This window comes from Mesoplodon mirus, assembly GCF_964341445.2.
Source record: "Mesoplodon mirus genome assembly, chromosome: 16".
Lineage (NCBI taxonomy): Eukaryota > Metazoa > Chordata > Mammalia > Artiodactyla > Ziphiidae > Mesoplodon > Mesoplodon mirus.
In genome coordinates this window covers 39,754,984-39,782,875 of record NC_138992.1, presented here as the reverse complement: position 1 = coordinate 39,782,875, position 27,892 = coordinate 39,754,984, and the positions used below count along the sequence as shown (strand labels likewise).

The window sequence follows — 27,892 nt, the reverse complement described above, 5'->3', positions numbered from 1 at the left end:
GAGCCTGTATCTCTTACCTCTGTTTCTTGTTTCTTGGCTGCTTTGGCCACCTTGCCACTCAGTTTCATTTCCAAATTTGGACTTCCTTATGAATGAGTCATAATGCAGTAAGCAATGTGCTGAGGCCCAGTTGCAGTGGAGCAAGAAGTTTGGACCTTTTCTCTTGGTCCAGCCACCTCGCTTCTCTTCTAGAACCAGGTGCCCTGTTCCACCTGGCCTGCCTGTCCCAGTTCCCACCAGGCCTGGTGGCTGAACTTAAGGTAAGAAGTAAAGAAACCTGTGGGTAGGTGTGAGCAGAAGTAGGGGCTGGAGATGAGTGTTGGGTGTGGCTCCATACAGAGTCAGAGGGAGACCACGTGAGGAGTGCCGTTTGGTGGTTGCAGCTGAATGACCACTCATCACATAGGATTTGTGCTGCTTGTGAACATTCCTTGTTTGTTCTCAATTTAAAGCGTACAGAGAGGCACAAATATGGAGGAAGTCTCTTTGCAAGAACTGGCCAGGGATGTGTGAGTCAGGCATGTCAAAGTTTAATATACTATTTCCTGCCTTTTTACGTAAGTGGTAAACGTTTGTATTTCATTAAAAATTTCAGTAGCAACAACATTCACCACTACAACTACTACCACCACATCCACTGTTTACTGAGCACGTGCTATTTGCTATGTGCTTTACTTATGTTACCCGTAATCTTTATAATTCTAGGGAGCAGGGATTCTTTTTCCCATTTTACAAATTTTACTGATAAGAAAATTGAGGTGCAGAACAGCTAAACTATTTACACAAGGTGATACAGCTAATAATTTGCAGAATCAGATTTTGAACTCAGGTCTACCTGGCTCCAAACTGTAAAAGTTTTTATTTTTATTTGAAAATGATTTTTTTTTTTTTTTTTGCGTTACGCGGGCCTCTCACTGTTGTGGCCTCTCCCGTTGCGGAGCACAGGCTCCGGACGCGCAGGCTCAGCGGCCATGGCTCACGGACCCAGCCGCTCCGCGGCATGTGGGACCCTCCCGGACCGGGGCACGAACCCCTGTCCCCTGCATCGGCAGGCGGACTCTCAATCACTGAGCCACCAGGGAAGCCCTGAAAATGAATTTTTAATGAAATCATGCTTAAATTTCTTCTCTTTACATAAAAGTATGGACAACCTATTTATACCAGTATTCTAGAAAAATATATTGCTTTAAAAAATAAATCCCTTTGGGACTTCCCTCGTGGTACAGTGGTTAAGAATCTACCCTGCCAATACAGGGGTCACGAGTTCGATCCCTCTTCTGGGACGATCCCACATTCCTCAGAGCAACTATGTCCGTGTGCCATAACTACTGAGCCTGTGCTCTAGAGCCCACGAGACACAGCTACTGAGCAAGCCTGCAGGCCTAGAGCCCATGCTCCACAACAAGAGAAGCTAGCTCAATGAGAAGCCCTCATACCTTAACGAAGAGTAGCCTTCGCTCACTGCAGCTAGAGAAAGCCTGTGCACAGCAAAGAAGACCCAATGCAGCCAAAAGTAAATAAATTAAATAAATTAATTAAAAAAAATTCCCTGATAATATGTGGATTTAAAGTTTCTGTTCAATTTCATTTAATCTGGCACCAACTTTTAAAACCCTAATACAGTGTTCTAACTTTGCAGGTTATATACCTATTTTGAGCTAGCTTTATAGATGGTAAGCTTACTCAATAACTGCTTGTTGAGGTTAATGTTTTGTGATTTACAGAAGTTAATGTTGAGAAATAAGGCATTTGTTGTATAATTTCCTACCACTGGCAGAGGAGGTAATATGCAAATCATTTAGGAATTTTCTACCAAAGAAAGCAGCCATTGTGTCTTTTTGTGTATGAGTATTTGAATATGATTCACACTTCATTGAAAAACTTACCCATGACTATGCCTTGAATGTTTTTTACAAAAATAAAACAATATGTACTTATTATAGAAGACAGGTAAATTACAGAGAAGAAAAATAATCATGCATAATCCTACCAAAGATAGATACGTATTTTATATGGCTTTTTTATACAAAAATTTAAAAATTTTACATTATAATTCACTCATATACCTGGAATTTATTTTAGTACAGGGTGTTAAGCCTTATGTTTCTAATAAGACATAGATGAGCATAAAACTATTTCCTTAGTTTTCAATATGATAAACAAATGATGTCTCTGTTAGAAATATGTAAATTTAGTTTGAATTGAGGCAAATCCCTGATCAGTTTTTATCCATTGTTGAGAAAAGTCACAGGATTCTTGAAGTGTACTAGGTTTATATGATAAAGTTTCCAAGATCAAGATCAAATTTCTGCCAAGAAAACTTAATTTTTAAAAATATGGATAAACTTCTCTGTTCAGATTTAAATGTCATTTTTTGATTGTAAGATAAAATAACTTGACAGATGGTTAAAAGAGCAGTAGTCTGAGAAATACAATTTACAATAAATCTTTCAAGAAATAAATTTAAATGCCTGCCTAAAAGCTTCTCAGATAAGTCCCCAAGCTTAAATTCCAATCTCTCCAAGGAATATATGCAGTAACTTTTTTTTTTTCTATTTGGATAGATTTTAGTTTTTAGAGCAGTTTTAGGTTCACAGCAAAACTGAGGGGAAAGTACAGAGTTCCCATATACCTCCTTCCCCCCCAGTATGCACAACATCACCTCCTATCAACATCCTCCACAGATTGTTACAACTGATGAACCTACATTGGCATGTCAATATTACCTAACATCTATAGTTTACATCAGCGTTCATTCATGGTGTTGTACGGTATATATTTTGCGAAATGTATAATGACATGTGGCCCACCATCATCCTATCACACAGAATAGTTTCACTGTACTAAAAATCCTCTGTGCTCAGCCCTCCCTCCTGCTGACACCTGGCAACCACTGATCATTTTACTGTCTTGCAGTGTTTTGTTTTGTTTTTTTTTGCGCGGTACACGGGCCTCTCACTGATGTGGCCTCTCCCGTTGCGGAGCGCAGGCTCCGGACGCGCAGGCCTAGCGGCCATGGCTCACGGGCCTATCCGCTCCGCGGCATGTGGGATCTTCCCGGACCGGGGCACGAACCCATGTTCCCTGCATCGGCAGGCGGACTCTCAACCACTGCGCCACGAGGGAAGCCCTGTAAAATACTTTTATCACAACAAGGCACTTCACTGACACCTGCCAGAGAATATCTGTGATAAATGTAAAGTTTACAATGCTTCACTGTGAGAGGCACTCTTCCATAAGGTTGTTCTACTACAACCTGTACCACTGTATATGGCAGCCTCAGTGGGGAGTGACCCAAGCCTTTATTGTCCCTGTGTGGAGCAGACACAAGGAGAAGTGAAGAGATCAGATGAAGTGTTCTGTAGGTAGATCCTACAGTATTTTGGAGGCAAAGGGATTGGATAAAGAAGATGGGAAAGAGGATGAGGTAGTGATGACTCATCAGGTTTGTGGATGGCAGTGCCATTTCGCTGAGATGGGCATGACTGGGAGAAGACCAGGGTCTGTCGTGGGTTGTGGGTGAGGGGGACAAAGAAATCAAGCAGTAACTGAAATCCAGGTATTTGCCATCTTCCTCTGAATTGCTCTGTTTTCAACTAAAAGTTAACCAAACTCTTGTCTTTTCCAAAATACATATCCTTGAAAAACTTACTCACTAGAGTCAAGGACAATAACAAGATCTTTGCCTTTCAGGCTTATATGGATAGAATTGGGTTAAACTCAAGCTTTACTAACATTTTCAAGTTCCTCTATGTTTTAGGCACTCTGCCAAAGACTTTACACACCTTATCTCATTTCCTCTGTTCAGCAATCCATGAGGTAGTTCCTATTTTTATTTTCACTTTGTAGAGAGGTGAGGCTCAGAGAGAGATCTTATCACTTGATTTGAACATGGTACCACAGTTACAGGTTTGAGTCAGGAGTTGATCCTACTGCCTGAGTCCCTTGTTTTTTTCAGCTTTGTCAGTGTGATGCAGTAGAACTTTCTGCAGTGATGGAAATATATTATATCTGACCTGTTCATTAGTCATGTGACCTTTAAGAACTTGAAATGTGGTTGGTATGACTGAGGAACTAAAATTTTAATTTATGTAACTACATGTGGCTAATGGCTACCGTATTTGTCAGTACTGTATTTGTCAATAGGCTCCAAATTGGGGTGCACACAGACCAAGGAGGGTACAGAATATGCAGAGAACAGAAAGAAAACATACAGACACACACATACACATGTATGTTTTAAATCATTATTTCTGATATTTTGTGAATATGTTTTTAACGTACCTAACATATTAGGCATATCATAAAAATTAATAAACAGAAATCTCAATTAATATAGAGTCAGGAGACCAGAAGAGGGAGCTCTTAAGCCCTATGACAGTAGCAGAGACCAAAAGGCAGAAAGAATTCCTCTTCTTGCCCGGCAAGAGCTCAGCCAATGAGAGGTTGTCACAACTCTACCAATGAAAAGCCACTGTGCTTGGAACTCTCAATTCCTCCAATGGACTCTTTGTTTACTCTAGCCCTCCGAAGTTCCTTTTCCCCTCATTAAAAGAGTTCTCCTCTCCTTACTGGGGGTGTGTGTGTGGCGGGGAGACTTGCAGGTGCCTTGCCATGGTAGCATACCCTGAACTGCAATTATTTTTACTGGAGAAATAACTGGCAGTCTATTTGTTTTACATCAACATTATAATAGACATGTGTGTATATACATATATGCACACATATGATATATCTATTATTTTATACATAATTAATTATATATATATTTATTTAACACTTATATAGCCCTTACCATCTACCAGGCACTACGCTTTACAAATATTAACTCATTTAATCTTCATAATGACACTATGGGGTAGATACTTTAATTATCCTCATTTTACAAATGAAGAAACTAAGGCAAAATTTGGATGTGGCCAAGGACACAGGTAGCTGGCAGCAAAGCCAAAATTTGAGTAGTCATTTTGGCTTCTAAGTCCATGCCTTTTAGGATAAGCTAAATACGTATACTGGGAGGTGGGAGAGGCCAAACATTTTTACTGATAAGTGAGTGATGAAAAATGTTTGGTGACTATTGCTCCAGACTAGACCTTTGACAACCAGTCAGACATAGCAATTCCTAATCTCACACTTTAAAGGGATTTTGGAGATGATCATCCTTTTTTCCACTGACAGTTGCTGTTCTGTACGGAGAGGTGGATGAGGCTAAATGAAGTTGGGAGACGATTGAGATGAGAGTCCTGGGGACATTTGTACTTGTCTACAGAGACAACTATAGCTAACACATGTAAAGATTTCCGTGACAGTGATTTTGTTTTCCTATTTAAAAAAATATCATCCTTGCCAGTTTTGTTCTAGTTACTAATTTTTAAAAAACATTTGTTTGTTTCTGAGATGTTGACCAGGGGAAGATGGGAGGCTGCAGACCTGGCGGGGGTAGAATCCCAGACCAAAAGAAAGTTGGTTGGAACGAAGACCTGCTTATGTTCCCTAGGTGGGTGCTGGCGGCTCTAATTCAAGAACAATCAAAGGTAAAAAAAAAAAAAAGGTAATATTTCAAAACCTTGAAATAATAGATCAATGGGAAAGAAAATTTACTCAAATCTAATTTCTGCCTATACACTTTTTGCTTGAAGTGAATATGCTGTCCCCTCCCCCCATTCCTTGTCTACTTTAGGCATCTTTAATATCTCTCCACGTACCCACCAGCGCGCTTAGCTGTGGTATAAATGAAGAAGGGCGGGTTTAACCTTATATATATCATTACTGTTTCCAGGTGTGTGAAGTAGGTAGATGAGGCTTGCGGCGTCAGAGAAAAGTTTTGGAAAGACCGGGGTTCTAAGTCCGGGACTAAAGGCATCACTTAAAAGGCTGTGCAGAGTACGTGGGGTATGTGTTGCAGCCGCAGCTCCCTGTTTCAAGTGGTAGGGTTTTTAGGGAAAGCAAGTGGAAGATGTGACGGGGAAGGAACGCCGTGCTAAGTGGGAGTAGCAAACAAATGTCTGCCCCGACGCTTTAAATCCAAAGCTTTTATTTCCCGGCTGCGGGAAGTTCTTGAATTCCCCGCGGAGGCCCGTTCGGTGGTGGGGGGAGAGGGGGCCCAGCTTTCCTTCCATTCTTCCAGCTTCGCTAAGATCTTCTTGGTGAGGCGAACAATCCTTTCTAAGGGCTTGCCCGCGCGGGGCAACCCAGGTAAGATATCCCACGTGCACTCAATCAGCTCCAGGACCCACGACCCCACTCGGCGCGAAGGAACCAACCCCACGCCCCGGCTGCCCAGGTGGGTGTGGCCTCCGAGGTGGCCCCGCCCCCTCGAGCACGTCGCGCGGGGCCGCCCGGGCGGGGGGAGGGAACAGGCAAGAAAGGGCGGAGAGCGAGCGGTGTGGGTGTGCTCGTGCCCGCGCTCGCGCCTGGCGTGTGGGTGGCGGCGCGCCCGTGCGCGCGCAGGGGAGAGGCCAGCCTCGGCGGCCGTTGTGGGTTTCGTCTGGAGGGGCGGGAGGGTCACCTGAGTCCGGATCGCGCCGGCTGCGCGGGGCCGCTGGCTGCACACCCTGGGAGGCTGGGGCGGAGGAGCGAGCAGTGTCTGCGTCCGGCGCCCGGGACGAGGAGGAGTTGGACCTTCTCTGCAGCCGCCTTCTGCGCCCTGCCGGGTAGGTGAAGCTGGGGTTGGTTGTCCGGCGGCCCCTGGCGGGCCGGGAGAGGAGAAGCGAAACTTTCTGGGCGCTTCCCACCGCAGTCCCCGGGCCGTCGGCGGCGCGGGGAGGTGTTGTCGTCTCGGGCGGCGGCGACCGACGCCATGTTGGGGTCTGTGAGAAACGGGGCGCTCCCGGGCCGCTCCCCTCCCCTCGCTCTGGGGGAGCCGCGCCCGCCCGCCGGGCTTGAGGGCAGCCCGCAGGGCCGCGCCGGTGCTCGTCCAGTCCGCGGGGCCGCGGGGAGGGGTCCGGGCAGACGCGCGAAGGGGGCCCCGAGGTCGGGCGAGAAGTGAGGCGTGAGGACTGGGGTCCAGTCGTGGCCACCGGCGTTTTAGGGTGCCAACATCTTTCTATCCAAAAAGTTTGCAGGGTCTGGGCATCAGGGATGTTGTAACTTGAACAACATTTTAATGTGATTTCGGGCAAAAATGGCACCGCAGAATTTGCTCTGATAGAAGCGCTGGCTCTAAAGCCTTACTTATTTGAAGTCTTTTAAAGTCGTATCTTCTTTTGACGAATTTACTTTTCCTTTAAAAATTTTTATTGAAGGCCGAGAGCTTGCTGTTCATGTGTCTTGAATACCCCTGCGCGCTCTTAGTACATTGTAACAGTAACTTGTGAGTGTGCGGTGGGAATAATGGGTGGTATTAAGGTTACAGATAACCAAGCCCTTCTCTGTAATTCATAGACTCACAAAGTATGTAAGCTGATAAATACCTTCTTTGTTGTGTTTTAGTACGTTACTGAAAAAATTCAGTAAAGACAGACACGAACGTTCACTAGAGACTTAAAGGCATGTGTTGTTCTCTTAGGAAAAAGGTGAAGTGATCTTGACATTGCGAAGTTTTTTCCTTCACTAAAAGTTCCTTAAAGGTGCATGCCTACCTTGTTTTGAGCATTTACATTTTTCTGTACTCTGGTAGCTCATGGGGTCCTGAGGTTAATTCAGTATTAACGAAGACTTCTATTTTAAATCGTTTCGGGTCCTCACAGCGTTGGAGGTGAATGGTATTAAGTTACTTATTTGGAAAGCACATGTAATCGCCTCAAAAAATAAAACTGGTGTACTGACCAAGGAAGGCATCAAAAAAGATTCAGCTTGAATCACCCTAGTAAATGAATGTAAATTACTAGTTTTAATAAAGGCATCTGAGCTTCCAAATTCTGTTAATTGTACTGAAAGCACTCTTAACCACAAATAAGATAAACCCTTCAACATGTCTTGGAGAATTTCTCTTCTTGAACTATAGGTAAAAATATAGCTTCTGCTCAGATTTGATTGCTAATTTTCTGAGGGTTTTTTTTTTTTGCTTCATTGTCAGGTAATCGCCATTATACATATTTATTTTTCTGGATGTAACAGTTACCGAGAATGAGGTGATTTAACTAACTACACAAATCTAGCAGCCAAGCTGGTATTTAACTGAGGTCTTATGACTGAAGCCTTCTCATTTTTTTTAATAGCATAACTTTGCAGGATACATAACTCATTCCTGTGGTGCAGTCTGTGTCCACCTTGGTTCCTCTGTCTTAGCTGCTCTGTCTGATTTTAATTTAGTTCCTCAGCATATATATTTCCTAGAGTATTTCCTAGGAAATTTCCTGATTTACAAGGAAATTTTTCCTCTTAAAACTACTCACTTGAGCATATACTCTTTGAAGCTTTTTTGCCCTGTTCTCCTTATCCCACCCCCCCTTTCTCCCCAAGAATAATTCACTTATCTATCCCATTGCATCTCAGTAAATATAACATTTACCTGTCATGGCACCTCCTTGACAGCAGGCATTACATGAGGTCTAACTTGCCTCTTCATCCCCAGCGTCCCAAGAATATAGCAGGTGTTCGGGAAAGGTTTGAATGGATGAATACACATATGTTTCTTGTAAATATACTTCATGAATTTCTTGTTAAATTGTACTTTCCATGGGCATAAGTAGTTAAATCTTCTCTAATTGTTTTTGGGAGGGGGGGATTTACCTTGGTAACTCAATTAATTTTGGACTGGGGATACAGAACTTGAATGTTATGAAATTTCCAAGTAGATAATGGACTGAAGTATAATCAACAAAAAAACAGCAGCTGTGGGTCAACAAAAGGATAATAATCATACTTTTAAAGTGCAACTGTATTTAGTATTTGCACTGAATGGAAATAGAGTTAATGCCTGAAAATTTTGAAGGTCATATTTATACATTTAAGCTCTTTGATAGAGCAACTCTCATTTCTCTACCAATTATTGTCTTGCTAGAATTGTCTTAGAATTTTGTTTTAGAATGCCTTGCTTATTGGAAAACATATAACAATTGCTTTTCTATTGATAAGTTTATCTTTGAGAACCAGCTTTGTACCACCAGCTGCATGCTTAATATAGCAAGGTGTATGCTGGCTTAATAAAATAGACTTTGTAGATATACTCTCACAGTGCTGTTTTAAGTTGCAAAACTTAAACTAGGTGGCGTTCTGTAATGAAATTACTGTAGAATTTGGGGTTAATTCCCTACCCTCATAACTTTCTCTCCAATCACTCCATAAACCACAAACTGTGTGCTCAGTTTGGGAGGTCCTGGGAAGAGAATACAGAAGGCATTCAAGTAGTTGCTGTGAGTGCTAGAGAAAGCAAGTTGTATGTAGGGTGGATTGGAACCAAAGCAAACCAAACCTGAATTCTAGGTCTGCTCCATTCTAGCTTGTGACTCTTGAACAAGTCACTTCACTTCTTTAAGCGTCACTGGACTCACTTGTGAAATGGACACAGAAGTATTTGCTAACAGTGTTGTGAAGATTTACTACGATGTTTGTGGAAGTGCGTGGTGCAGGATATTAAGTAAGTTAATTAGCAAATGAGCAGAGTGGCAGTGAATTATAGAATTTTAAAAGGGAAGCAACCTTTAGAAATACGTACTTCAGTTCTCAACTTTGGTGCACATTAGAATTCCTTGAGGAGCTTCTGAACCCCACCCTTGAACAAATCAATCACAGTTACTGCGTTTGGAGTCAAAGCATAGGTAGCTTTGCCAGTTTTTTGTTTGTTTGTTTGTTTTAATGTGCAGTCAGGGTTGAGAACCATTAATTTAATTCAACTTCCCATCTCCTTGTTCTCTTCATTTTGTTGTTGAATAAAGTGCAGAGAGAGGTTAAGTGCCAGCCAAATTCCTGTCAGGTTAGAAAGAATGAATTTACATTAGAGGAAAGTGACGTGCACAGAAGTTAAAGTAACAGTTACCTTCATTTCAGACCAGAAAGGCCACCTTTGGAACTACAGTTCACTAAGTCTGGTGGCCACCATCTCCACTCTACATTAACAACCTACATGGATGCCTGTGTTATTTAACCTAATCATCATTTAGACCTCAGGGCTTAACCTGTGACCAGAGGTGATTCAAGGGCCTGTTTTCCATCATACCTGATGAATCAGCTTTTTGTTCTCATCGTCACCTGCAGTCCCTCCCACGCTGTTAGTTTTCTCGTTTTTTTCCTGTCCTGAACTCTATAGTTCGTATACTGTGAAGCCACTAGTACCACATAGTCCTCCTCTCCTAGACCTTTGCTGTATATAACTGGTCAGTTCTCAACTTGTAAATATCACCTTTTACTTTTTCTACTTTTGTCCCTGCCTAGCACTCCTGAAAAAAAGTCACATCTGTGGTGACTGTTAAATATTTGTTTTCCAGCTGCCTGTGTACTAGTTCCTTTCTAATCCTTTCTCATCCCAAAGTTGACTCATTTTCTCTATTGCCTTTTCACTCTTAGGTTGCTAACCCCAATCTTGAAATGCTTGACTCTTAACAGATGACCTTGCTTCCTTCTATGGATTTTATGATGTGAATTTTCTGTTTTCTTTTTTGCATCAACATTTTTAATCCCTTTTTCCTTTCCATTTCCATAAGCGGAACTATCCTTAATTCTTTATACTTGTTTCATTTAAACAGTGGTTGGGGAAAAAAATAAAAAAGATTTTTGTATTCTTTGGTTATATTTTTATTAATTATACCTGTAACTTTGTGTTTTATTTTTCTAAACATTCTTTGCATTTCCTTAATTTAAAAACGTTTTTCTTTGTCTATGAGAGAATATGTGTTCAATATTAAATAATTAGGCAATATCAAAATATTTCACCCTAGTACTTAGAGATAACCAGTACTAAATTTTTGGTGGGTGTCTTTCCAGACTTTAAAAAAATTTTTTTTATATTGCACGTGCTGTTTAAAAGCTTTTATTTAATAAATTGCCTTATTTAACAATTTTCCACATTAAATATTAATCTGTGTTCTCCAAAAAGCTATCTAAAAATCCATTATGTGGATATGCCCTAATTTGCTTCACTAATGTCCTGTTGTTGAACATTTAGATTGATTTTGACTTTTCAACATTATAGACAAAGCTACAGTGAACGTCTTCGTGTGAACAACTTTGTACACCGGTCTAATTATTTTTTGCATATATTCTTGGAATTAGAATTGTTGTGTAAACTTTTTAAAGTGATTATATTGCCAAAAATGGCATGTAGAAAAGTTATTCCAGTGTATACTTTCAAGAATATGAGCGCTTATTTTTTCCACATCTTAGAGAGGTGAATAATACATCATTTAAATTTTATTTCTTTGATTAGCACTGAGAGCCAACATTTTTCCATTTACTGGTCATTTTCATTTGTTCCTTTGGAAATTGACATTTGTATCTTACCCATTTTTCTTTTGGGATATTTCCCTTTTATCTCATTGATTTACAGGAGCCCTTTATATATTAAAAATGTTGACCCTTTGTCATATTGTGCAACTATTTTTCTTTAACTTTAAGGCTTTTTTCCTCTTAGTGTTGAAGTTTAAAATTTTTACGTGGTAAAATGTTTTCTTGTATGGTATTTGGCTGTTTTTAATGTTATATTTAGTCATTCCCCTCTAGGGCTAGAAATTTAAGTTCTGTTTGTCACTATTAGAGTTGATGCCAGAGGGAAAACTTCACAGTACAGCCTCCCCTCCCCGCAACCCCAAGAGTTTGTTTCTCAGGATAAATTGCTGTGATTAAAAATTCCAGGGTCAAAGGGCAGTGCTTTCTGAAATATTACTGTACATTACCTTCAGTCCTCGATTTTTCCCCCATGTTTCACTGCTTATTGTGACCTTTTGGCACAATGAGGTCATTTAGTCTCTGAGACTTGTGAGACGTGCTCTGTGCTTCCTTGTCTCCCCTTTCTCTTCTCCTGCTTTCTAAACTAGGCATTCCCCAAAGTTTAGTCCTTTGCCCTCTCCTCTCTTCCACAGCATCAATGACCATCTCTTCACAGATAACTCCGAAATCTCTTTCTGTCCTGGAGCTCCCTGCTCATCTTGGGGTTTTTGTTTGTCTGACAGATGTTTGTCTTGTGGATACCTTGAAGGTACTTCAAGATAAGCATGTCCCAGACTGATTTCTTCCCCTCCTGAAACAAAACTAGTATCTGATCTACCCAATGGATGATGCTTAAACCTTTGAAGTCGTCTTATACTCACTTTCAAACCCATTCAGTTGGTTCCTAAATCCTTTCTGCCTTACCTCAGTAATCTCTCTTACTTCCATCTTCCCCTTTTTATTTCTGCTGTCAAATTTGTGGCTTAGGCTTTTGTTACCTCTCACTTAGAGACTACTGTAATACGCTCCTGCTTTTTTTGCCTTCAGTTTTGCTTCTTTGGTAGTCTCTCCAGTTCATCCTGTGTTCTGCTTCTGTGTACTTATTAATATTTTCCTATTTCCTATTTTCCTTGGTCTTCCCATTGCCTATACAATAAAGTCTAAACTGTTCAGTGTGATGCTTACTTTCCTCTGCATTTTGGCTCTTCCCTATCTTGCCAGGTTTCTAGTTTACCATTATATATTCTCCAGGCCCTACCTCCTTCAGCCTGGACTCAATTATTTCCTCTCTGGGGAATATATTGTATTTGTACACCATCATCTCCTATCTCTCTCCCTCTCCCCTAAATAGTTTGACCTACTACTTTTGCTCTAAGGCCTAGCTTGAATTTCTGGACATTTAAGAGTTGTTCCTAAATATTCCCTCTGGTCAAAATTAACCTCCTAACTACACCCTTTGGTCTAAGGTTTCATCACTCTTTATTTTTCTAGTTAAAAAAAAATTATGTTTTTGGTTTGTTTCTCCCCTGCTCCTTTAGATTTTGGGTGCACAGATTGAGGTAATCATATTCCTCAGTTCAGAGCATACTATATGAGTACCAAACACTTTCTTGTTTTGTTTTGTGTTTCCTTCCTTATCAGTTACTTCCATTATCCTCCTTCCTATAGAAACACACCCTAATGTATAATACATGAATTATATATACTTGTGTATATAAACTTGGGTATATGGCTGTCCTCCTTCACAAAGATTGTTAGTTTTGAGTACTTCTATCCTTGTACAGAGTAAGTAGTCAGTAAATGTTTACTACTTGAAATTCATTGAAAATGATTGATTTTACTAGCTTCCATACTGCTTAGACTAAAAACCCAGGGATTTAATTTCAATTTTACTCTTCCACATCTAATTTACTTATGGCAATCCTGAACATTACCGATTCTTTCTTTTCCTGTTGCAAACTTCAGACTCTCATCAACTTTTCCTTTTCCTTTTGCAGTAATTTTTCAGCTGGGTCCTTTCAGTCTCTCCCTCCTGAAATCTTTCACCGTTTCCACAGTTATCTTAGAAGAATCCAGATCAAATCAGGCCACTCCTTCCCAGAGCTTCAAAAAGAACTCTCAAGAACCAAGAAGATCTTGTCTTATTTTTTTCTCCCCTGTTTTTCTACTAAATATCTCTTCTCCAGCCTCTTCTGCAGCTGTACATGCAACTTTTTAAAAACACATTTTACTTGCAGAGCTTTATGCCTTTATGTATCATGTTTTTGCCTCTTGAAGTTCACAACCTGTTTTCAGTGTATTTTTCAGAACCTGTTTCAAGTGTTCAACTGCTGCGTTCTTCCTTACCGCTTTAACGTTTTTATTATAGTATTTATTTCATTGTGCTTTTTATTAAAACCTTGTGGGAACATGTCTTAATTCCCAGTGTCTGGTTCGTTTTTGTTTTCCCTTTAACACAAAGCATAAAGTCTTGAACATAGTGAGTAGATTGTAACTGCTTTGAAAAATACTAAAGAAAATTTGTTAGGGATGTGATGGGTACCAGCTTTGTTTTTCAAATATTATACAATGATTTAACAGCTGTCAGCACTGTACAGCTGCCCCTGTACAAATGCTTTTTGAAATGATGAAGTTTTTTATCTGAATATTGTTGATGTTGGAAATACGCATACACCATCACTTTTTATTTGCTAACTAAACAGCTGTGCTTTTCGGCAAGAGAAGACATCATTTTTATATATTATCTTGAGATTGAGATTTTAAAAACAGGATCTGCTATGCTCAATACTTAGAATTCACAGTTAGATACTATAGTTAAATAGACGAGAACATTTGCTTGTAAATTTAAAATCTGTGGGCCTAGTGAAGGATGTGGTTCCTGTTTTGTGTGAAAATTAGTACTATGGATGTCAAAAATGAAATCTTTGATTTTCATAAAACTCTAGGTCAAGAAGCTGCTGCTGCTTTTAACTGCTCAGTGCACAGTGATGGCATGTATATTCAGGCAATTTTGTAGGTGCTATTGGGAATATGAAGTTGTAGGAAATGGTCTTCTTTTTTTCAGGAACCTCCAAATCTGTTGGGAATAAGCAGGTATACAAGTTTTTATAGAACATAATAGAGGGCTTCCCTGGTGGCACAGTGGTTAAGAATCCGCCTGCCAATGCAGGGGACACAGGTTCGAGCCCTGGTCTGGGAAGATCCCACATGCCGCAGAGCAACTAAGCCCGTGCGCCACAGCTACTGAGCCTGCACTCTAGAGCCCACGAGCCACAACTACTGAAGCCTGTGTGCCACAACTACGGAAGCCCATGCGCCTAGAGCCCGTGCTCCACAACAAGAGAAGCCATTGCAATGAGAAGCCTGTGTGCACCACAATGAAGGGTAGCCTCCAACTAGAAAAAGCCCATGTGCAGCAACGAAGACCCAATGCAGCCAAAAAACAAAAAACAAAAACAAAACAAAAAACAACGTAATAGAATATAAGTGCCATAAATGGTACAGGTAAAATGGTATGAGGATTTAAGGTAAACAATATGTGCCTATGAGGTTACTGAACTGACCTGTAAGATTTCAGAACAGCAAGTGGGGAAGGACATATTGAGCTCAGGTAGAGGAGAGGAAGCTCAGAGCATAACCTGGGAATAGCTAGTAGTCTGGTTTGACTATAACAAAGAGAACATACAGAAAGAGGTAAAACTGAAAAGATAGACTGGGCAGGCTGGGGCTTGACTGAAGGACTTTGAATACCAGGTTAAGGATTTTGGAATTAATTCAGTTGGCCAGGGAACCTTTGGTTGTTGAATAGAGAGTTACCTGAGCATAGCTGTAGTTAAAGAATATTAATCTTGCCTTGTGTGGTATGGTTTAAACGCTAAAGACAGAGGACTTGTTTCAAGCTTGAGGTTCATATTCTTTCCCTTTCTAAAGACCTTTTTTTAACTCCCAATGTGACTGTTCTGGTTTTCTAAATTAATTTTTAAAAATCTTCAACTTAGTAGCTTAGTGGCTTAGTCATTATTTGTATACCATGGTGAGTTTCTCTATCAAGCCTATCCTATTTGAAACTGTGTTTACTGACACCCTAAATTAGTCATTACTTTACTTTTCACTTCCTTTTAGTATTTGAAGATTTATTTTCAGCATACGTTCTACTTATTACCATGTGTTTTAAGATTTTTGTGTCATCAGTGGCTTTCTCCAAATACCTAATAAGGTCCACATGAGTGAAATATTTCTGGAATATTTATTTCTGAAGGTAGCAAAGCATAATGGAAAGAACATGCTTTTTTTTTTTTACATCTTTATTGGAGTATAATTGCTTTACAATGGTGTGTTATTTTCTGCTTTATAACAAAGTGAATCAGTTATACATATGTTCCCATATCTCTTCCCTCTTGCGTCTCCTTCCCTCCCACCCTCCCTATCCCACCCCTCCAGAACATGCATTTTTTACAAAAACTGGCTGTGCGACTGGGAAAATTCCTTAACTAGCCCATGACTCAATTTACTTTTTTTGTAAAATGGATATGATTATTCATTTTAACAAAATCGAGATTATTAAATGAAATAGAAAAATGTGGACGTGCCTAGCACGTGTAGGTGTTGAGTAAATGCTTTTTCTTTTTCCTTTCTTGGTTAAGCCTGTAGTATAGTGCATTTGAGTCTACTTTTCAGTAATAGGCAAATTTAGTGCCTACAGGAGATTGAAAACAAATTACTATGGCTCTCTGTAAATGTGATTCAAAGTTTAGAAGTTTCAGTTCTTATCAATCCACCTTTATGAGTTTAAAATTAATATAAGAGCTTGTTCCTTTCTTTTTTCTTATCTAAGAAATGAATGTTTCCTTGATCACTACTAATTTCTGCAATACATATTGTATAATTGGTTTGCCACAGCGGCAGAAATGCTAGTGGAAAGGGGAGGGAAAAACCGTCTCTTCTTCTTGATAGTATCAGCAAAATTTACTAAATTCCAAATTTAATTTGCTAAATGTTCAAGTATTTCTTGCTTTATTCTCCTAGTATTTTATTGAAAGTCTTTAGAATTTCCTAGAATTTCCTGATTATTATTATGCTTACTAAATTATAGAACTTTTGAAAATAAAAACTGCTCTGTCCTTTGCATATGGTAGGTGCTTAGAATAATTGTTCATTTGACTTAGGTGCATTAGGAGAGAGGGGTAGTTTGTTCTAATACCTACACATTTGCCCAGGGAGGATGTACCTCTGATAGTTTCTTGCTGCTTTTTAAAAAAATCTCTTCTTTCCCCACTTTCCTGTTTGTCTCTCCTTTTCCTTTTACAGTTTCTATAGTCTTAATTCAGCAATAACACAGATTTTAAAATCTCAATTGATATTAAGACATAGTCAAAAGTTTGATTAAAAATTAATTTTTAGTCTTAGTAAACCAGAAGTATGGCCCATCTACTATCGGAGTTCATTATTTTAAAGACAAGAAAGGGCTTTGCAGATTATTTTATTCAAGGTGGTAGCTGGGGTGTGTGTGTGTGTGTGTGTGTGTGTGTGTGTGTGTGTGTGTGTGTGTAGAGCAGTTACGTAGCGTGTATGAAATCTCTTATTTTAAAGACAAGAAAGGGCCTTGCAGATTATTTTATTCAAGGTGGGTAGCTGGTGTGTGAGGGTGTGTGTGTGTGGGGGTGTGTGTAGAGCAGTTAGGTAGCTTGTATGAAATCTCTTATTTTAAAGACAAGAAAGGGCTTTGCAGATTATTTTATTCAAGGTGGGTAGCTGGTGTGTGGGTGTGTGTGTGGGGGGGGTGTGTGTGTGTGTAGAGCAGTTAGGTAGCTTGTATGAAATCTCTTATTTAGTGCCAGAGCTGAGATTAGAATCCAGGTCTTTTGGTTCATAGTTTATTGTTTTTTCCATTATAATGCACAGTTGAATACTGAAGCTCACTGATATCAGATGTCTTGGGTACGTGTAAGAAATTAATTAGGTGATTTTTTTGTTTTAAACTCACCTGCAGGGATGAGATAGAAGTATTGGTTTTCAGTAAGAAGAACTGGGCCATAGTATTCTGTGACAGTTGGGCTCTCTTCTCAATTGTAAATAGCATTCTGACTCTTCTTTTAAAAAAGAGTTTTTGCCTCTTCTAGTATTACATTTTTAACAGGTGGTAGACACTCCATTGAAGAACATGTTAACTTTAGAAACAAGATGTTACCAAAAGACTAGTGTGGAAATTGGATGATGCAAATGTAGTTCATGCCTACAGTTGTGAAGGAGATAACTTGAAACTTGGATGGTTTAATTTTTAAAAATTGGTATATAAAGCTGTCTTTATAAAAGTTAAGAGGGTTTCTTTGTTTTGTTTTTGGTATGCTTTTCCTGTGGTTCGTACATTTTAAACTATGAATTAAAGGCTGCCAGACACCATTTGTTGGAAAAGAAGACAGGAAATCAGTTGGAAAACTGTTGCATGTGTAGAGTTCTCTGAAGTGGCTGGATGTGGGATGAAACTAACATATATTAGTAGTTTTCTTATCAGTAGTAGTAATGAATTAGAAAATACAATGTGGAAAAGAGACTAGATTCAAACTAGCAACAAAATGTATGAGATACTTGAGAATCTAAGTAATGTAGCAGTCTTGGGAGAAGAAATGTACAAAATTACTGGGCCATTAAACAAGATCTGAAACCTTGGGAAGAGATAGGATCAACCTGCTAGGAACACTACACGTGTAATATGAATTCACCAAAATTTCAGTGGATTTGGTCTCTATTTTTTTCACTTATTTATTGTAATTGGAAATGGTTCTAAACCTTAGCTGCACAGTGGAATTACCTGAGGAACTTTAAAGTGTCCCAGTACCCAGGCCAGACCAGTAAAATCAGAACATCCTGGGGGGAGGGATCTAGATATCAGTATTTCTTAACCTTTAATATCTATCATCACAAGCTATTGGTCTCAGTTTTGTATTTTGAGTTTCTATTGATATTTTAAGCAGTTCTAATTATTTGTAGTGATTGATATTTTGTAAATTTTATTATTTCTTAGAGATTTTCAAAACAAAAAGGAAATTTACGTATTAAAAAACATAGCTTGTTGTTACCATATGGGTTCATTGGACTTGTGTAAATCTAAGATATAGGATTTTAGTGAGTGATCTTGTTTTTCCTATATCTTGAAGCATTTTATTATTTTATTATCTTAGGAATTATTTAACCAAAAAGAAGAAAATAGAAGTGATGTAATTGCCTGGAAGGATGATGCAGTGATAAAATAAATCACTATTGTACCATTTTTCAGTTTTATTATTACATTAACCAAAGTATTGCATCATTTTTCAAAAAGATACGGAAGCAGTTTGGAGATATCCTTAGTCTTTTTATTTTAAGCTTTCATTTAGCATATTTGAGAATTTAGATTTTTTTTCATTTTTCATCTAATGACAAAGAAAAAATGAGCAAAGCTAGACATTTCAGAACTATTAGACAAGTCAGAGGGTGAGTGCAAAGAAACAGCCACACTTAAACTAATAATGATGGTGAAACATTATAAGTGAAATCTCAGACAATGAGCCTTCAGTTGATGATTTTCTAGATGAGTTTTCTCAAGCTCAGAATTAATTAGTAAACAATATTCCTAAAAACAGAAATGGAAATATTATAGATTCATGCATGACAACTTATGAGCAGTTAGTTGCATTTAAAGGATACTATACTTTTGTATCTACATACCTTCAATAACAGAAATGTAGAATAAGAAATTTGCTATGTTTCAATTTTTATAAAGATTGTTCTTAAAGTTATTGTTTTTTACTATTCATTCTTATTTCTGTAAATTAGTTATAAAATGGCTTAAAATATTAAAAGTAAATAAAAAGGGTATTTTGGACTCAGAGAGTAAATTGGGATGGCTATTTTTTTATGGTATACTAAAGGTTAAGAGTTCCCCTGTGGTTCCAGGCAGCTAAGGTTGGAAACCAGTGTTCTAAGTAGATGTCATCTGGCCAAATAAGCAGAAGAGATTACGTAAAACATTTAAAAGGTTAAGTAATGGGAAATAGTGTAGTTTTACCAGGTGCATGGTACTGACAATAGAATTATAAAACAGGCTAATGGAATAGAATTATAAAACAGGTTAACACTGCCCAGAAGCAGTATTATAATACTATATAAAAATTTAATATAATAGAGTGTCATAAAGCAGTAGATTAGATTATTAATACCAGTAAATAATAGCTACCACGTGTTGACTACTTGTTGAACATTTTGTATGCACTATCTTATTTAATCCTCCCCCGATATAGCTGCTATTATTATTTCCATTTATAAGTGAGGAAATCTGAGGTCACACAGTATTTGGTGATTCTGGAGCAGTTAGCTCCTTTAGAATGCAAATATATGAAAAGGAAAAAGGGTTTTTACCTATGACAGAATAAATTTCAGGTGGATAAAAGAACTAAATGTAAAACATAAACCGTAGAGAATAATAAATAGGTGCATCTGATATCTGGATAAGGGAAGCTTAGGAGTCAGTCACTGGGGAGAAAAATCGCAAAGGAAAATATCTGTAAGTGTAACTACTTGAGAAATAAAACTCCCTTTGTGTCAAACACCATAAACAAAATTACAGCTTAATATACTAGGAAAAGCAATGAAATAAATGGGTTAATAGACTTTATGTGTAATATACTCATATAGATTAATAACCTAAATATATGAGTGTAGAAATACAAGTTAGTAAACACATTAGAAAGTGGCTGGTCTCACGAGGTAGCTATGAAGTAAAATATTCAGTTAAATTGAAAATACTGTTCTTTCCTGTTTTAGGACCTTTGTCCATAGTATTAGTTCCTTTGCAAGGCTGACTCCTCATCATTTGAGATCCAGTGTGTAGCACCACCTCAGTGAAGTCTTTTTGAACTACTCAGTAAATGAGTTTTTCCCTATATCTTGGCACACTGCTGATTTCCTTCATTGCACTTCACCTTTTGGAATCACCTATTGGTTTACTTACTTATTGTCTTTCTCCTCCACTATACTCTGAGCTCTGAGAGGAAAAGGATAATGTCTGGCGTTTAGAAAGTGTTCAATAAAGTTATTGAATGAATAAACATAATGAATAAAAGAGAAGTAAAAAACGAATAAAATGAGATACCATTAAAAAATCTACTCTATTTGCTGAAATTTTTAAAGGAAAATATTCTGTGTGAAACAGGATGGGATGGATATAGTCATTGTGCTACTTGGTAAATTGGTGTTACCTTTCAGAATGGAAATTTTGTAAAAGGTAGCAAGAGCTTTAGACATTAGTGCCTTTTCGGCAGGCGGACTTGCTTCTTGGAATCTATCCTAAAGAAGTCATCTCTGCCAGAAGATGGGGAAGCATTCTTCCTAGCTCTTACTGTATTCACTGATATTCCTTCCTAAGAAAAGCAGACAGAAGTCCAGTTGGGCCGCATTTTAGAGTTGTCTTCTGCTGCTTCTCTTGAAGATATGCCAGGGACTTATTCCTTGCCTAGCCCCGGTGTTCTTGTATTCTAATACTCTCACAGAAGTCTTTGAGAGTTCTTACTGCTTGGGGCACCTCACTGTACAGGTAGTAGATTTGGATTTGGACTTTGGAGGAAGGTAAAGGGTCCTGTTTAGGCCCTGGGCTAAAGGGTAATGCCTTAAATCCAGTTTATTAAGAGCCTTGCTTTGGGGTGTCTGGAAGTAATCCAGCTAATGGTGGTACTTTGATTTCATTTTTGATAATCTCCCTTCTCTCAGCCCCTCCCTGTTGTGCCCCCACCATCTCTTTCTCCTGTGTGTGTGTGTGGGGGGGGCATTTGTGTATTCCTGGGGTTTCAAAATCAGTGCTTCCTTTCTTTTTCTTGTCAGACACATACTGAAAACATTTTTGGAACAGCAGGGATAATGGAAAGGATTGCTTAAGGCCAAAGGCCTTAAGTTCTTTGTGCTCACTGATGTTCAAGTATAGGTCACAATCCATTGCTGAAGTCAATCAAGTGGGCTTCAGCTATCATTAAAATAAATGAAGATGCTAGAATACATCATTCATAGAATTGTGTATTGTTTGTAACATTGCAGTATGAAATATATTTCTGATCAGCGTCACTGTCAAACTTTGAAAGCTATTTGCTCCAGCCAAATACCAGTTAATGCCCCAAACTTCACTTTTGTTGCATCATACTTAAACAGGGGGAAAGATTTATGAACAGGGATTCAGGCTTAATATATTGCAAAATTTGAACAGTGAAACATTATCAGAAGACTGGCTAAATAAATCATGATGACCTATCCTTTCAGGTTATTTGCTCAAATTAGTATTCTTTTATCTTCAGTATTTTTAAGGTTTGTGGTGAAGGTCCAGAGGTTAGCAATAGCTTTCTTAGTTCTTATATATAGAGTCAGTGGAGCCTTAAGGGATAATCAGTATGCCATAATACACTGGTAACAGCAAGGAGGAATCAGCTTTGAGGCTCAGTTCTATGACAGCCTTGGGCATGGTACTTACTCCTTTTTGTCAGTTTGCTCATCTATAAACTGGAGCTCATAGTGCATATCAATCATAAGGTTGCCCTGGGTAGGAAATACAGTAACGCGTGTGAAGTGCTCAGCTCTTGCTTGGGCTCCCAGTGAGTAGAGTTAATTCCAGGCTGTTTTGCCTGAATCTCTCTATTTGTGCCTTAGTTTCTCCTTCAGCTCACATTTCAGCTAATATTACTAGATGATTCTTTGGGAGATAAAAACTTCACAGCAGTTTGAGACAGTTAAAATCAGAAGATAATAAAATATGAAAAGCACTGCACAAATTTGTGGTGGTATTAATTCCAGTAGTAGCAATAACAGGAAACCTGTTTGCATTGCATATGAGCTGATTAATAACTGTATAATGAGTAGAATCAGTAACTGATTCAGGTGGGAATAAATAGATACTTTCAGTTTTCCACAGGTGCCAACGTCTTTCTTGCCTTAGGGCCTTTGTAGTTATTCCTTTTGTCTGGAATATTCTCCCTCGTCCTCGTCCCTCATGTATGCATATCTAGTTCTGCCCTATCAGCTGAAATGATACCACTTTAGATACCCTGACCATCCAGTCTGAGTAGTCCCAGTGGATTTTTTTTTTTTTTTTTTTTTTTTTTTTTTTTTGTGGTACGCGGGCCTCTCACTGTTGTGACCTCTCCCGTTGCGGAGCACAGGCTCCGGACGCGCAGGCTCAGCAGCCATGGCTCACGGGCCCAGCCGCTCCGCGGCATGTGGGATCTTCCCAGACCGGGGCACGAACCCGTGTCCCCTGCATCGGCAGGCGGACTCTCAACCACTGCACCACCAGGGAAGCCCAACCCAGTGCATTTTTTAAAAAATCACTTAAAAAAATTCCAATGTTAATTATTTCTTGGGTCTCGATTTTTTTCTGTTTGCCTCCTCCCCAACTAGGATGTAAACCTTGAAGAGCAGGGACCTTGCCTGTGTTGTTTATTATTTTTTCCTGTACCCAGATCAGTGCCTACCAAACACTTGTTGAATGTTTGACTATCATGTAAAGTATGAATAGTTATCCATAATTGTACTTCCCAGAGATAAATAACCACTCTTGATATTAAGGTGTATAGTCTTCTAATTTTACATACTTACTAGCGTCTAATATTATGCGCTTATACCATATTTCGTTGAGTCTAAAGATGAACATGTTTTACTATATTTTATGTCTCTAAAATTGGGATGTCGTATAATCAAGAGTTTGCCATGATTTAATTGGCAGCATTTTTCTTTCTCAGTAGCACATAAAATGAGGCTGTGTCTTAAAATCAGTAGCATCTTAGATTTGATGAAATTTGGTATGTATTTGAAACACAAATGAGATCATTATGTTCAACTCTCCCCACCTAGATATCAATATTTTGAGCATTTTCCTATATCACTGTATTTAGATCTATCACATTCTTAACAGATATCTAGCATATTATAAAGGGTGTATCATAAATTGTTCAGCCAGTTCCTCTTGATGAACATTTGGAGCTTTTCCAGTGTTTTTTTCTGTTACAGACAGTGCTGCGTTGAATATACTTGTACATATCTTTTGAGTGCCTGGATCAGTGGGTACACATATTTTCTGTAGTGTATGAGGGTACCTGTTTCCCTATATCCTCAGTATTACTACATCTTAAGAAATTTTTAAAATTTTTGTTAATCTGATGAATGAAAACATATCCTAATGTTTTATTCATTTATTTAATTATGAATGAGGTTGAGCCTCTTTTCATGTTTACTTTTTAAATTTTCTCTTCTGTGATGCACTTGTGCATAGGGCAGTAGACTTTTAATTGGCTGGCAGATTTGCCTTAATTAGAAAGAGAGGCCATCACACTTTGGAGCCATGTGTTGTCATATTAATTTTTGGGAATAACTTTCAGGGCAGAGTCCGCCCTTGTGGAAGGCAAGAGGGCTTTATAAGGGCCCAGGATTAGGGGAGAGACAGAATTCAGGAATAATCAGAATTGTTGTATCCTTTATAATGGAGGCCAAGAAGCGTTACAGTATCATCAGTTTGTGAGCTGAATACTGGAACTTAAACTATGCTATTACTCTTTAAATGCTCCTCTCCTTTCTAATATGATTTGGTTATAGTATGGTATTGTTAGGGTAGTGGTCTGAAATAGGCACAACTCTGGGACTTGAGTGAAGTCAATATTGGATCTAGAGATTAAATCTTTAATCGTTTAAGACTAGATTAATGTGGGTTTTTTGCACATTGCCAAGATGTTCTTGTCAACCTTTTTGAGCACTTTTACTATGCCAGACAATGTGCGTCTCAAAGATAGATATCAGATGGTCTCTGCCTTTTAGTTTCCACTGCAGCCTATGGAGAAGACAGATTTCAATCCTTCGGTAAGAGTGAGTCCAGAAGGTACAGGGAGTATGAAGAGCACAGAGGAAGGTGTTTTAGTCTAACAGAGTTTAAGGAAGACTTCTTGGAGTAGGTATGATAAACTAAACTGAGTCTTGAAGGATGATAAGAGTTAGCTGAGGGTAGTAAATAGTAAAGGATACAAGAGCATGAGAGAAGATATGTATGGTTGAAATGGACTACAAGTGGTAGGGTTTTCTTAGAACATAACATTTGAGGTAAAGAGTGACTTATGAGTCTGGGAAGATAAGCAAGAACCAGATAATGAAGGGCCTTAAATGCCATGTTAAAGATTCTGCATTTTATAGGTTAAGGGGAATAATCTTGAGTAATGGTGTGGTCAAATTTGCATTTGAGAGATCACTGCCTGAAGATTGATCTAAGGGGCAAGACCTAAGGCAGTGAGGTGCGTTGGGAAACCATTCTGGTAATCCAGGTGAGAGGATTGAGGCTTTAGCTCAATGGTAATAGAGCCTACTGGAAAAATCATAGTTGTTTCTCTTATATAATATTTGGCCCTCTTGTTCAGAATCCCTCTGAGATTAAATTTCGTGAAGCTGATGGCTTATATTCATTTTCTAATTATTTGTTGTTTTATGTCTGTAAGAAGTTTATACTTTTTTTGTGTGTGTGTGGTACGCGGGCCTCTCACTGTTGTGGCCTCTCCCGTTGTGGAGCACAGGCTCCGGACGTGCAAGCCCAGTGGCCATGGCTCACGGGCCCAGCCGCTCCGCGGCATGTGGGATCTTCCCGGACCGGGGCACGAACCCATGTCCCCTGCATCGGCAGGCGGACTCTCAACCACTGCGCCACTAGGGAAGCCCAGAAGTTTATACTTTTATAAATACCTGCTAATGATACTATATGGAGATGGTTAATTAATGTTTTTGATGATTATAAAAATTGGGAGATGTTAGCTCTTTTGGTATACTTAGTGATTATCTTAGAGGGAAACAATTGGGGAATTTTGCCTTTGGGTAGAAGTAGTGATTTGTTAGATTAAATTTAGATTGTATAATTTTTTTAACTTATATGAATTTATAATTTCTGTGTGCTCATTTCTCTCTCTCTTTTTTTTAAGGCTATTAACAAAAGATGGTGGATCGCTTGGCAAACAGTGAAGCAAATACTAGACGTATAAATATAGTAGAAAACTGTTTTGGAGCAGCTGGCCAACCCTTAACTATACCTGGACGGGTTCTTATTGGAGAAGGAGTATTGACTAAGTTGTGCAGAAAAAAGCCTAAAGCAAGGCAGTTTTTCTTATTTAATGATATTCTTGTATATGGCAATATTGTCATCCAGAAGAAAAAATATAACAAACAACATATTATTCCCCTGGAAAATGTCACAATTGATTCTATCAAAGATGAGGGAGACTTGAGGAATGGATGGCTGATCAAGACACCAACTAAATCGTTTGCAGTTTATGCTGCCACTGCCACTGAGAAATCAGAATGGATGAATCACATAAATAAATGTGTTACTGATTTACTCTCCAAAAGTGGGAAGACACCCAGTAATGAACATGCTGCTGTCTGGGTTCCTGACTCTGAGGCAACTGTATGTATGCGTTGTCAGAAAGCAAAATTCACACCTGTTAATCGTCGTCACCACTGCCGCAAATGTGGTTTTGTTGTCTGTGGGCCCTGCTCTGAAAAGAGATTTCTTCTTCCCAGCCAGTCCTCTAAGCCTGTGAGGATTTGTGACTTCTGCTATGACCTGCTTTCTGCTGGGGACATGGCCACGTGCCAGCCTACTAGATCAGACTCTTATAGTCAGTCATTGAAGCCTCCTTTAAATGATGTATCTGACGATGACGACGATGATGATAGCAGTGACTAAAGGCATATTTTGAAATATTTAATCGGATGTGACTATCTGAGAAATCAGTTCTGGGGGGAATGTAAAATCCTGAGCTTTCTGTCAGTTTTGCTCTAGCCATGAATTTGCCTGAGAAACTTATAACCTATGTGCCTCAATATATTCTATAGAAAATAGGTCCTGTCACCATCCCCCAGCCCCAACTGCTGCTGCCGCTCTCTCCTCACCTCCCCCAGCTCCCTATTCTTCTACAGGGATAGACTGTTGCGAATATATCAGATAAAGTTTTGGTTTCTTATTCTTGTTTTAATTCTAGACTGTTTTCTTGAATGGTTGGGAAAAGATGTTTATTTAACGTATGTACTACACTGTTGTTTATTATATGTTCTGTTATATGGAAAAACTAAAAGCAAAGAATGATGGAGAAAAGAGTGTGATGTGGTCAGTTAATAACGTTATTAGCTTTTTCTAACCATCCTATCTAAAGGTTAAGACACCAGTAACAGAAATACATGCTTTGGAAATACTTTGTTTGGCTTTTTCATGTACCAGGTGGTGCCTTATCATAATAGCACTGTGGCATGTAATAAGCCCCTACCTTCTCACTTTTTAGTTTGTTTTAAAAATACACTGGTGCTCTTTGAGGTGTAAAATGAATGTTATAAATGGGTGTAATTAGAAAATACTTCTCATTTGACAGCTACAAATAACTAAATTTAGAGGTTCTTTATTCTATATGAATAATATTTTTCCATAAAATAGTTGTGATTACTGTATATTTTTACTTTTTGTAGGTACCAAATTATAATTGTCATTCTGGGGAATTTGGTTTGAAATTTATCAAATACAAATTGTCATTGCATTATTGCTACTTTTAGTAAGACATATTTTTAGGTATAAATTCATCTGCTTTAACATTGTTTCTAGAATGAAAAATCTTATACAACTTCTTGAAATGAAACAATCTCTTTAAAAAAATCTCATGCTAGAGCACAGATCTACTTAGGTTGAAGATTTGGAAGAAATAATGTATGAGAATGGTCAAGAGAGACCAGTTGAGTTTGACTAGACTTCATATCTGTGGAAGTATTTTCTATTTCAGTGTGAAACTATCTTGAATTTACAAATATAGTTTTATATTTTATAAAGTTTTGTAAAGTCCCAAACAATATTTCTATTTTTATAAAACAGTTGTATGTTTAATCTGTTTCTGAAATCATTTTGCAATCTATGGAAATAGAGTAGCAATTGATCCTTCTAAATTGTGAACTTTATTGGGTCAGTCTAGATTGCTTTTAAGAAGAGGTAATTTGTCACTCTTTGCTTTTGAGGCAGCCATTAGGTTGAAAGTATATTTATCATATAAAACTTGATGCATTTTGCACTACTCTCTCCATTTGTATGCTGCAAATAACTGTAGTCTTTCAAATATGAAAAATCAGTCTGAAGTTTGTTTTAAATTCTAAATTCTTTTGTTTTAAAATCTTTAAATCTGGATATATTGCAAATGTCATGAGAGGTTTGATTTAATAACTTGTGATGGAGGATTCTTTGGTTTGGTTAAGGCACTAACTTTACTTGTAAATTGTGAAAGCACCTGAGATATATAGATCTCCCTGTAGGAAATGTGAAAGAAAGGCACAACAGGTTTTTTGTTTGTTTGTTTTAATATCATAAGGACTTTTGTTTCTAAGCAATATTTACATATAATCAATAAACATATCCAAAAAGGACCATGAAATCTGAGAAGTGCTAATGGAGACTTGCTCATACATAGGAACCTAGCAAATTCAGGAACCAAGGGGAAATGTTCTGAGATAACATTTATGTTGTCAACTTCTATTGACTCTGTTTTTACAATAAAAAATACTTTACAACTTA

At 38.4% G+C, this 27,892-nt stretch overlaps 1 protein-coding gene across 3 annotated transcripts; it reads left to right on the top strand.

Moving 5' to 3' along the window:
* Positions 1-27,892, top strand: PLEKHF2 (pleckstrin homology and FYVE domain containing 2). 3 transcript variants are annotated; one of them, XM_082601504.1, is made up of 2 exons: positions 1-260; positions 25,269-27,892. In XM_082601504.1, exon 2 carries the CDS (start codon positions 25,283-25,285, stop codon positions 26,030-26,032), a length of 750 nt encoding a protein of 249 aa, XP_082457630.1. In that variant the 5' UTR covers positions 1-260; positions 25,269-25,282; the 3' UTR covers positions 26,033-27,892. The 3 variants fall into 3 exon arrangements, with proteins under 3 accessions (XP_082457630.1, XP_082457629.1, XP_082457628.1); XM_082601503.1 differs by lacking the exon at positions 1-260 and adding an exon at positions 5,425-5,497; XM_082601502.1 differs by lacking the exon at positions 1-260 and adding an exon at positions 6,436-6,653.

Bases quoted from the DNA above. Each gene is read 5' to 3' on its own strand.
- PLEKHF2 (XM_082601504.1), top strand. From the start codon at position 25,283: ATGGTGGATCGCTTGGCAAACAGTGAAGCAAATACTAGACGTATAAAT.